At 46.6% G+C, this 11,169-nt stretch overlaps 2 protein-coding genes across 7 annotated transcripts in view; both read right to left on the reverse strand.

The window, feature by feature from the left end:
• The window catches only part of SLC16A4 (solute carrier family 16 member 4), a 32,396-nt gene extending 30,196 nt beyond the window's left edge, over positions 1 to 2,200 (reverse strand). For 2 of the 6 annotated variants that reach the window (XM_019513890.1, XM_019513885.1), the window contains exons 1-2: positions 1,988 to 2,198; positions 1,337 to 1,458 (exon numbers count right to left, since the gene is read on the reverse strand). In XM_019513890.1, the coding sequence (XP_019369435.1) occupies positions 1,337 to 1,364 (28 nt within the window). In that variant the 5' untranslated portion in view covers positions 1,365 to 1,458; positions 1,988 to 2,198. Of the gene's footprint in view, positions 1 to 1,336; positions 1,459 to 1,987 lie in introns of all 6 variants that reach the window. The other 4 variants (XM_019513887.1, XM_019513888.1, XM_019513886.1 and 1 more) reach the window with 4 other exon arrangements.
• Positions 2,201 to 5,371: 3,171 nt separating this feature from the next.
• On the reverse strand, positions 5,372 to 8,052 carry LAMTOR5 (late endosomal/lysosomal adaptor, MAPK and MTOR activator 5). The gene is made up of 4 exons (XM_019513891.1): positions 7,950 to 8,052; positions 7,807 to 7,868; positions 7,109 to 7,226; positions 5,372 to 6,343 (listed from the first exon to the last, which is right to left on the reverse strand). Exons 1-4 carry the CDS (start codon positions 7,982 to 7,984, stop codon positions 6,283 to 6,285), a joined length of 276 nt encoding a protein of 91 aa, XP_019369436.1. The 5' UTR covers positions 7,985 to 8,052; the 3' UTR covers positions 5,372 to 6,282.
• Positions 8,053 to 11,169: the final 3,117 nt, after the last annotated feature.

Raw genomic sequence — 11,169 nt, forward strand, 5'->3', positions numbered from 1 at the left:
TGACATGAGTTTTGCTTTCAAGAATTTGGGGTGCAGTTCCCCTGCCAAACCCCTGCAGTAATCTTGAAACTTGGCAGGCTGCTTGCTCCCAGCAGAGGCTACCACCCTGCAAGTTTCATCTAAATTAGACAAAAAAACCAACAAAGTTATAGATATTTAATTGATTTCCCCATTCTGCCCTATGGTCGGATCTCCTAGGCAGCTCTGAAGTTTCAGAGCCACTTTGGCTGGATCGAAGTGGGAAACCGGTCCAGAGCTCCAGATAAGATCCCTGGCATCTGAAGGGGCTGGTTTGAATAGCTGCCTACTCGCACAGGCCTAGTGGGCAGGTGGATGCGGGGTTAGAGTTAGTTGTGCTTTACAGCCTGGCTCATCCCCTTTCTCTTCCCACACTCCCAGAGCTGGCAGGTGGGACTGCAAGTGCAAATGACTCTTCTTGCCAACATGCGAGACCCTAAAGGAGTAGCCTCTGCAGAAGGGATGCCCTTGTCCCCTCGGGTACAGACCAGGTGCAAGAAGGGAATGGATAATGGAAAGAGCAGGGAACAGCACACCAAGGTCCTGCCCTCACTGCTCTTACCCTGGTACCAGATAGATCCGGCATTCTTAGCCTCAAGGCCCCACTCCATACCCTTTCTGAATTTAGACTCTAGCTCAGCAATTCTCAATGAGGAAGGTGGTTTGGAGCTTGAAAATCACTGATCTAAAGAATGGGATTGGAAATCCGAGATGGATGGTTGCTATCCACAGTTTGTGTGTTTTGTGCTGAGAGTGTTGCAGCAGCGATAAGCAAATATGTACTCCTTGAGACGTTAATGTCCAAACTGCAGGTAAATTTTCTTGGCATTTTGCAAATGACTCCTATTACAGATTACAGGTGAGATCTGTGGCTGCTGTAACTTATGCCCCCTTACGGCAAGACAGCCATTAAAAGACATAGTCTTCAAGCAGTCTAGCACTACCAGGCAAGCTACAATCTCTGCTGTGCAAGTGTGTATTTCTGTAGATTAGTGGCAAAAACTACTAAATCCAACTGCTGCTTAATAGAGGGCAGAGATTAATCCGCTCAGAACTAGTTACCCATTTCATTGTTCTGGGCACAGTCTCTACCTGTATCATTGCATACCAGTTGGCCAGACTCATTGAAGCAAAAGTCCCTCCCTTCCTTTTCATTGTTTAATTTTTGCCATGAATTTTGATTAAATCAACCCTATGCATATCGCAGGCTGTCTTAATGTATGTTTATGCATCTAAAGAGCTCTGGGTGAAAGCATCCACAGCCTCTGGAAGCATCTCCTGCCACGAGGACATAACTCCATATGGTCCCTCTGCTTACCAGAAAGAAATGAAGCACTATCATCCATCCCCACCCTCCATCCGGTGGTTCTGTGGCTTGGTACTCTTTTTTCTTCTGTGTTGATGTTGGCTGCCTTTCTATCCCTGTTCCTTTCCTTTCTCCTGTAAATGAGAATTTGAGGAAATAATCACACCTCACCTTACTGAACAGGCTTCCTAGTTTAAACACTCCGGGTTCACTTTGATCTACTACAAAAACACAATCTAACCCTGCTGCCTTCTTCACCAGTCTCCACCACTGTTAACTTGAGAAACAGTATTGTGTCCTGGATCTCAAGTATTTTTCTGGCACCGGAAATCATTATTTGTTTAGGAAGAGGGGTTGAGACTTGCACAGATCACGTGGTCTGTAGCAGATCTGGCACTGGAATTTAAGTCTTCTGTCTCCTGCCACAGCCAACCCCTCAACAAAGACATCTACTTGCATTTTAAGGTCTGTCATATGTTGTGCATATATACAAATGCATTCAGCTTCTACCAGGTACAGAGAGCCTGTTTCACCAATTATAGCTCTACCCATCTCAGTGCTTCTATAAACCTCTTTCTCCCTCTCTCCTTGTATCTGTGAGGGAAGCAGTAAGACTGGGAGCTGAAATAGTTCATGTGTTATAACCTGAAGCTTTTCTCTTACCGTCTGGATGATTCATGATGCAAAATCCTGCAAAACTAAGTAGTTCACAAAGAAAAGAATCTCTCATTTGCTGTTGGGCTTAGAATCCTTCTGGGTTAGTTCCTTTTTGAGTCTGTTCTGTAACTTGTCTCTAGCCGCTGTAATGAATACAGGGCTCATTCTTCCAGAAGGAGCTGCGAGGCAGAGCTAGTAAAAAAGATCAAGATGCCTGAAGCACGGGGACCTTTTAGACTTAACCGTTACCCCGCCCTGCGGGCAGTAATTTGATTCCTTGGCTACTTTCAGATCTTTCAGGCCCACCCCTTCCCTGGGGCTGTGGGATAGGAGTGGGGAACTAGTGGTTTTTTTTTTTTTGTTTGTTTGTTTTTTGCTAAAAGCATGCCCTGATTGGAGGAAGTTTTGAATACTTAGAAATGCTGGTGAAAACTGCAAGGAATGGTTTGGGACTGGGCATGAGGTCTTGCTTGTTAGTCACTACACTCACTAGTGGATGGCATCAGTGGGTTGAGGCCAGCTTTCAATTTGAAGAAGAATCTTAATGTGTAGATGTCCAGCATTTTTTGGCAGACAAGGTTCTTTGGGTAAATGTGATATCTTTTATTAGACCAACTAAATAGTTAGAAAAATTGTTCTTTGCAAGGTTTCGAGTACAAACATCCTTCAGGCAGAGGGAGAGTCTCAGTAAAATTTCTGTTACTATTTGGTAGCCAATTTTACTGTGAAATAGCAAGGTAAGGTCGGCTGGGGTGGTGGTATAGCACTGATCTTGTCTAGTTAGTGTGGTCAAAACTAGAAGGGCACTGTCTCTGCTACCATTTTACAGCAGCAGTAGCTAATTGTGTATTAACCTGCTGTGTGTTTTTTCACTGAGCATTTTTAGTTGCAGTGAAAACAACAGCTTGAGAGCTGGATCTTATTCTACCCATTACATGGCCAAGTCTGATCCTATTCTACTCTGCTTAAGTCCCTGAAAAATAATTAATGCAAATGTGTGTGGATCATGCTTCTGCTCACTGCTTTTTTAAATTTAGTTTTAAAGCAATGGTCTGTTAACAAAAATGGGCATATTAACTTTTTTTTTCAGTGACTTGGGCAGGGTGGAATAGGTTCAGACTTAGGCATGTAATAGATGGAATAAGATTTGGCCTGAAGTGTCTGAAGATGGAATAGATTGATGCTGCAAACAGTGGATGGGAACACCATGAACTGGCATGGCAGTGATTAATTAACAATGGAGATGGACCTGGCTTTGCCTGCAACCCTAGAATGTATTGCAGCTGATCTCATGTCACTCTGAGGGAAGTGCCATGAAATTTTTGTACAGTGATTTGTAGGGCTGTGCAGCTGTAGAGGCTTCTAGTGCAAGCAGCTCAGTAATTCTGGCTTGGAAGAGTAGAAACAAAAGAGCAAATGTGGAAGGCCCTCATTGTATAAGACTTGCCCAGGCTCTGTTGTGCGTAGCCTGCCTTATTCCTCCAGGCATCTAGTCATCCCTCTGTGTATAGATTGTGCGCCCACCCTTCTGTTTTCATTGGAAGTCCCAGCCATAGAGTCTATCCAGTCTTGGATTTGGTAAGCAAGCTCAGCTGTACTGCTCTTGTTAAAACTTAAATCATGCATATACCACAACTCTTACTCAGATAAGAAACAACTGGAGAAAGGGGTGGTCAATTTAAGAACAAGCCTAAAGGAAAACAATAAGTACGCTGTGAAAAGCTGTCATCTGCACTAAGATGATTGCTGTAAAAATGGTAGGGCTACTGTAGCATGAGGGAATTGGTAGTGAGAATACAGCTATACATCGTATCCATTGATTGTTTGAAGCAAAATGCACAAGCCGTTTTAGGAGTGTCCTCATGAGTTGCATAGGCAGATGAGGTTCTTTGTGCCTGAAAGCTTGAACAATTTTTCCAACTATTTAGTTGATTTAACAAAAGATATCGCATCTACCCAAAGGCCCTTCTTCGGGCATAAGGAGAGTTTGTCGGTGTGTGTGCGTGCTCCCCTGGGTGGAATAGAAGCCAACATACAAAATGCATCTTCATTTTCACAGACCTGCATTTTGCATATTGGCTTCTCTTCTACCCAGGAGAGTGGACACACACCAACAAACTCACCTTGTGTCTGAAGAACAGCGTTCGTGCTCAAAAGCTTGCAAAGAACAATTTTTCCAACTACTCGGTCTAATAAAAGATATTGCATTGACCCAAAGAACTTTGTCTGCCTGTTCTTAAATCAACATGGCTACAACCAACACTCCTCATGAGTTACAAACTTTCTTTTGATCATTTGTCTCTGGTCCTATGACTTTTTTTTTTTTAATTCTTCTCAGCACAATGGCCAATAAAAAAGAACTGCATTGTACTTCCACACTTTGTTACACTTTATCTCCCATTGATAAAATGGACTGACACTTCTGTAACTTTGTTCTTTTATAGTTTAAATAAGAAAAATCTTCACCAAAAATGTTAAGATTAGTGTTAAGTCTTTGAAACCTCACTGGTACCTAACAGCTCTGATTTGTTTGTTGGTCTGATACAGGAAACCAGACTTTAATACAAAAGTTAGCAATTGCTGTGCTGTTAGGCTAAGGTGACTCTGGCCCTATCTCAGATTTAACTGATTCACTGGCAACCATGTAGACACTATAACCTATTGTCTAGAGAATAGGATTGGAGGTGAAAGGCAGCCTGGTATTCAGTTTTGTTTGGGGCTGCAGCATCAAGTCTCTTCCCCTCTTTGATAAACTTAGATACAATCCAAAACCCTAGTAACTCCCTACCTGGGAAGTTTCAGTTAATGCTTCTGAAGTGCCTTAAAATCTTTGACCCCAAGGGTTCATAGCAGTGAAAAGTACATACGTAGCAGTCACTTAGACACTTGGGAATATACCAGTGAAAATTTGTGGAACCTATAATCTTTCAGGTTTCAAAGGGGTGAAATGCAGGTTTCTTATGGATTCAGTCCATGCAGATCTGGCCCCTGGTGACTATGAATTAATATAATACTCTGAAACCTGACAGTGGCTTTCATTTCTACTCAGAAGTTGGGAGGGGCATGATGCTCAGAGCTATACAGAGAGAAGGCAGCAGTGGCATTTAGTCACAGTTAACACTATATTGCATGCACCAATTTTAACAGAAACTTCTGAAATAAAGTATCAGAGATGCTTTTTAGGTTAGTCCTCTTTAAGAATCATTATAACTATTAGTCCCAGCTCTAATAGTTGCACCCTCTTCTTGATAAAAGTTGGGGGAGGCAGGGGTGTAATGTTTATTCAAGGTGATGTTAGCTGTCTTGTTCCCCTGATACCGAGCAGTCAATAGTGAAGATGAATTAAAGAATCCTTTCTAATACTGATTTTAAAAGATGAAGCATTGAGGCTTGTACTTCCAGCTTTTTATTGAGTCACTTTCAGGTCAAATATGGTCTCATGTCCAACTTTCAATGTGCTTTCACTGTACACAAGATAAGCTTCTATCTACATTTGAACAGCAAAGGAAAGGCTTTTTACAACAACTCTTCTCCTGAAGAAGTTTTCAGCATAGGGTTGAGGACTAGAACCTGAGTGCAACTTCACATGCAATCAGTTATGTCTGACAGGTCTGTTTCCAGTCCAAACAGTAATGCAATAGCTAGAAACTTTAACTTTAGTTAAACTTTAATCCAAGATGTTTCCAATACAACAACGCTGTCTGCTTTTAACCAGACGAGATTAAAGGTTTCCTCTAAGGAACTTGAAGAATGGAGCATGTGCTCTTTTGACTTCGGTGTCAAAAGGCAGCCTGAATGAGTCTGATTCCCCCTCCCTCCTGAGGTACAGAAAACAGGACTTATCTTCCCAAACAGCTGAGGGACTGCCAAGAAGCAGGAAGTAACCTTCCTTGAAAGGAAGGGATTGTGACTCTAACATTTTAGAGAAAGACAAGAGTTTGATATTGGTGTACTTCCACTTCAACTACCAACTGAAGTGTTGAACCCACTGCATGTGCTCTCACTCACTGGAGAAATGAATAAATGATGTAAGGCCACACACTATATATTTTGATTACAAAAGCAAAACAAGTGAAACCTCATTTTACACTTGACAGTACATGTCCTGTAATATGCTGGCAATTTAAAGATGCTGACCGATATACAGTAGCAGTCTGAACACACAGGAAAGTTACCAAGCATTTAATAGTTGGCCCACGTGTAGTTTTACAAGCACGTTCTGTGTTACAGAGGGAGGTAGGAGTCCAACAAGCAGAAGGTGTTGCAAGGGTGTCGAAACAACCAAGCAGACTGGTGAAAGGTCAAGATGCCAGTTTGTGCACTGCTACAGTGATGCCATCATGCTTCTTGATCATGATATTCCTGAAACAGCAAATTTAAACAGTTACAACTTTCCAAGACTAGTAGCTCATCTCAAAACCAGTGCTAGAAATGCCTTTAGGTTTAGCATATGCCATGGCTTGTCAGAGGCAGTGTTACATATAGGATCTAATCAAAGAGAAATAATTGGCTTGCCATGTTTACTACTTATTACATAGTTGTAGGATACATAGGATTTCCAGGAGTCTCCTTGCAATTCAAAATTTGGAAGCACTTTGGAGTGTTTAGGTGGGCTGTGAAGGCAAATCTCTGTCTACCTAACTTCCCTTGTAAAAGTTGGTTATAAACAGGAACATTAAGGACCACAGCACTGCTTCAGTAGTCATAAATTTGATGCAAAAGTGACACTAGCTGATCATTCTAACCACAGATGCCTGGTTTCAAGAGCCAGCAGTATATTTAGAAACATGAATGGGGGGGTTCATCTCAAAATGAACATCATCTGAGACTGCAAGAGACCCATGTGTCCTAACAATCCCTGGATGCTCATTTGAAACCCCCTCTCCCATTCCTAATAAACAATCCATGGATAAACTCAAGGGAGAGGAACAGGCTCTGGATGTTCCCTTCCCACGGGCCCTGCAGGAGGTGCCTCTTGCCCCATACCTCCTTACAAGCGGTGACACACAAAACTTAGAAGTCACCTGGAGATGAAGGAGGCAGTTCTAAGATCCCGGTTTGAGAAGTGTTAGAGCAAACCAAGATGAGAAAAAACACAGCAACAAGAATGGAAACCCAGACACTCACCCGTGATCCGATTCCAGACACACCACAGGAATATCAGTGGGGTCTGAAGTTAACTTGGCTGCCTGCTGGGCCAGAACCGAGATCACCCCTGCATGTTCATCAGAAAGGGTCCCACGACCTGCAGGGCACGAGAGAAATCTATCCAAATTCACCAAAACATGCTTCTTGACAGCAATCATCACACCTGCTTCATACTTCCGCCAAATGTCTTCCCTAACTCGACCATCTTCCACAATAGCTCAAGGATGCCTAAAACGTTCTCAGACTTGCTTAAAGAAGTGCTGGCCAACGTGCCTGCACTTCCCCACCCCCACCTGAGTTGGGGCTGAAGATGCTTGTGCTTTACAGGGCCACATTTCCTAGCAGACGCAGGTGCTCGGGCTAGAAACAGAGGATGCCAAACCGCAATTCAGCAGGGCCACGACGCGCACGGGCGACTTGCGTCCCTGGGCAAAGTGCGCGCGGCCCCGTGTCCTGCCCCTGGCGCTGTGGACCCCTGGCTGCCCCGGCCTGCGCCGTGAGTCTCGGGCGCCGGGGACAGCCGCTTCCTGGCGGGGCTGATGCTGGCTCTGGATCGGGGTTTCCCTACCCTGCGCGGGGCTGGCGGCCCGGACAAGCACCCTGCCCCCCGGCACGAGCCCGGGGCGGCGCCACAAGGGATCAGACGCCTTGTAGAGGCGGGGGGTGGCGCTACTCACAGCCCAGGTTCAGCCCTTGCGAGTCCGTGCACAGCACGCCCACGACGGACGGGTTCTTCATCCTGCGGGGCAAAGCCACAGCTCGGTCACTCGCCCGGCCCCGACCCAACTCCCCTCGGCCCCAGCCCAGGCCCCGGACGCACGTGTCCTCCAGGTGCTGCTCCAAAGCCCCCTCCATAGCGCCGCGGGCTCGCCCACTTCCGCCCCACTCAGCCGCCACCCGTCACGTGATAAGCACCGGAGCTGCCGGACGGGTGCTGCGGAGGCTCAAGATTTCCCGAAACGCGAAAGGTGCGGTGGGCGGGGTGGACTAGCCATGCTGCTGGAGCTGAGGCTGGAGCGTGGGAAATGCACCCAGCGGACGTGCAGTGAGGCCAGTGAGGGGTGAATTGAAAGGTGCATTCAGTCCAGAGAGCTGCACCTTCCCTCCAGGACTGGGGGCGCGGGGTTGGCGTGCTGGGGGCAGGGAGCGGCTGACCCCGCTCTGAGGAAGAGGAGCCCAGAAGCTCCGAGCGGCCCAGCGCCCGGCTGCCTCTATCCAGGGGCGAGGCCTAAGGCGCCAACTCCGTGGATGCTCTGGGGCAAAAGCACCCACTGACAAATATGAGCAGGTGCTCAGCACCCAAGAGCCCCAGCCATTTATTTCCTGCTTGCCCATGTTAAAAAGGACCCCAAAACCCCCACACTTTACTGAAAGAGGTAGCATATTACTTCAACCCGGCTCTGCAGTGTCAGTAAAGATTGGGCACTTCAGCAGGGCTTTCTGACATTTTTAGGTAAAGCCAATTCAGTCAGCTATTAGATTAAAAAAGGGCCAAAAAAGCCCCACTCAAGTGCCGGATCTTCATAGATGTTGCAGAGCCGGGCTGAAGTAATGCTGTGCTGCCTCTTCTGGGCTCAGCGCAAGAACGTGCCGAGTTTGAAGTTTAGTGCCGCTTTGTTTTGTTATGGCTGCAAGCATCCACCGGCAAAAACCAAACTTGGCACTTATGCAGGGCCATCAAACTGCGCCCAGGCTGTGGCGTTGATTCACAGCTGAATCGGAGCCATGACTCCTCACTTCTTTGAGTCCTTGTTCTGCATCCTAGGATAAGCCGCTGAACTGCACTGGGGAGGCAGGGGATTGTGTTAGATGACAGGAAGTTTTCTTTATCCTGGTCACCACTTTGCACCAGGGAATATCGCGTGAGTGCTTTGCTTTCCTCTGCAGCAGTGACTCTGAACACTTGCTTGGCCCTGGAAAAGCAACCGCCATTGTCTAAGCTGCCAGTGCCACCTTTACATCCCCACCTAACTCCCCTTTAGATCCCATGTAAGTCGTCTCCCCAGGACACGGCGGCAATTTGGTACTGTCACTAGCTTTTAATTAGCTGTGAGACAGAGGAATAGGCACAGTACAGAAGGGACGTGGCTGTGGCCCTTCCTGTATTCCCCACTGGAGGGCACTAAATCCACTTCCTGCACCAGCACGTGTATCATTTGCACAATATCCTCAGCTGGCATGGAGGCAATCATATCCTGCGCACAGCCCAGCCTGACTTTCAGCCCAAACACCAGTGCTCCTGTGGCTGGAAGTGTGCACCCAGAGAAATCCAGTCCATGAAGACCTGTCCAAGCACAGCAGGCTGGCAATGGGCAGCACCAACACAAGCATGTCCAAGCTAAGACCAGTTTCCATGCCATGCGCAAATTCATGGCTGCTCCAGAAGGGAGTAGCGCATGTGTGCTGGTTGCAGGGCAAGCCATCTAAGGCTTCAGCCAGCCAGAAGTAGCTCAGGAATGACTGGACTCTGAGCTGTCTCAGCAGGAAGAGATGAGATGAGGGATGTGCCTTCTGAGTCTCTCTCCCCACCCCTACCAATCCTCTGTTATCCTACATACTGCATCATCACTCAGTGACACTGCTGTAAGGCGGGCGTAAAATGCTGCAAGGTCATGTTTTACGTTTGCTGGCGTTGATGACGCGAGTTATATGATGATGGTGAATCAGATCCAGAATCTATAGAGCTGGGCTTGGGCGCTCTATTGCATTACATCCTTCGTGCTGCCATAGCTTTACATAGCTGCTGGGGAAGTTGCCAGCATAACTGTCACCTAAGAGGTGTGATCATTTCACGCTCCCTACACAACATGGCTTTGAATAGCTGCAGTGCTAAGCAGACCTGAAGCTGTACAGGTGTCGATCTGAACTGAGACCCTTGCTGCTTGTTGTCCTGCTAATAATGCATATGTGAAGGCTTGGAATGAGGTGTGTTACCCCTCCTCCCCCCAAACAGGTTAGCATGAAAAAACTCATGCATGATGAATTGCCATGACTTGTTAGGTCTCCTGAGCATGGACATGGACATGGACATGGACACACACACACACACACACACACTTTTCAAAAGCCTTTTGGTGGGTGACTAAATCAATCATATTCAAGGTTATTAGGTTGGTGCTGTTGCTTGTGCTTAAAGAGGCTTCAGCTCCTGAAAGATGCAGATGGGCCACAAGGGCTTCCTGGAATCCTACCCTATAACTCAGGGGCGGGCAATTATTTTGGGCAGAGGGCTGCTTACTGAGTTTCGACAAGCCATCAAGGGCCGCATGACAGCCCAGGGCAGATTAACATTAATTTTCTAAATTTTTTAGGGGCCCCGTGGGTCGGATAGAATGGCCTGGTGGGCCGCATCTGGCCCCCGGGCCGCATTTTGCCCACTCCTGCTGTAACTCCTACTCGCCCAGCACAGTATCTCGCTCCATGTGAAGCCTGTTCAAATTGAGGGGCTACATCCCTCCCTGCACTGCTTCAAGTGCCCACATCTGGAAGGCCATTCAGGGTATGTCTACGCTTGAGTCAAGGGGTGACTGCAGCTTACATACGTACATGAGCAGATGTGTATTTGTCTATATATATATAGACACATACACATCTGCTCATATGTATATATGTATATGTATATATACACGCGTGCGCACACACACACACACACACACATATACATATATATACACACAGTACACACACACACATATCTGAACTAGCTTTTACCTAGCTGGTCAGGATGATGCTAACAGGTTACTCACAGCAGTGACAGCTGAGATTCATTCAGGATCCTGGGTAAATACTCAGGCAACTAGTCTCTGCTGAGCTCCATGCTGCTGAGGCCGCACTGTTTTCATCACCCGAGGCAGCTAACTCACCCCCTTTATGCTGACTTATTAGTGCACAAAACTAATGCAGGCCTGCTGATTTTAGTGATTCGTTGAGGGGATTGTGCATCCGAACGCTTGGGTTCTCCTCCTTGTTCTAGAACAGGGTGTGTTGGGTCATAAGAGCAAGTTATTTCTGCCCTGTGCTTTCCCCATCTGTAAAGTGAG

The sequence above is a fragment of the Gavialis gangeticus genome, unplaced genomic scaffold (genome assembly GCF_001723915.1).
Source record: "Gavialis gangeticus isolate Ggan-Ray unplaced genomic scaffold, GavGan_comp1, whole genome shotgun sequence".
NCBI lineage: Eukaryota > Metazoa > Chordata > Crocodylia > Gavialidae > Gavialis > Gavialis gangeticus.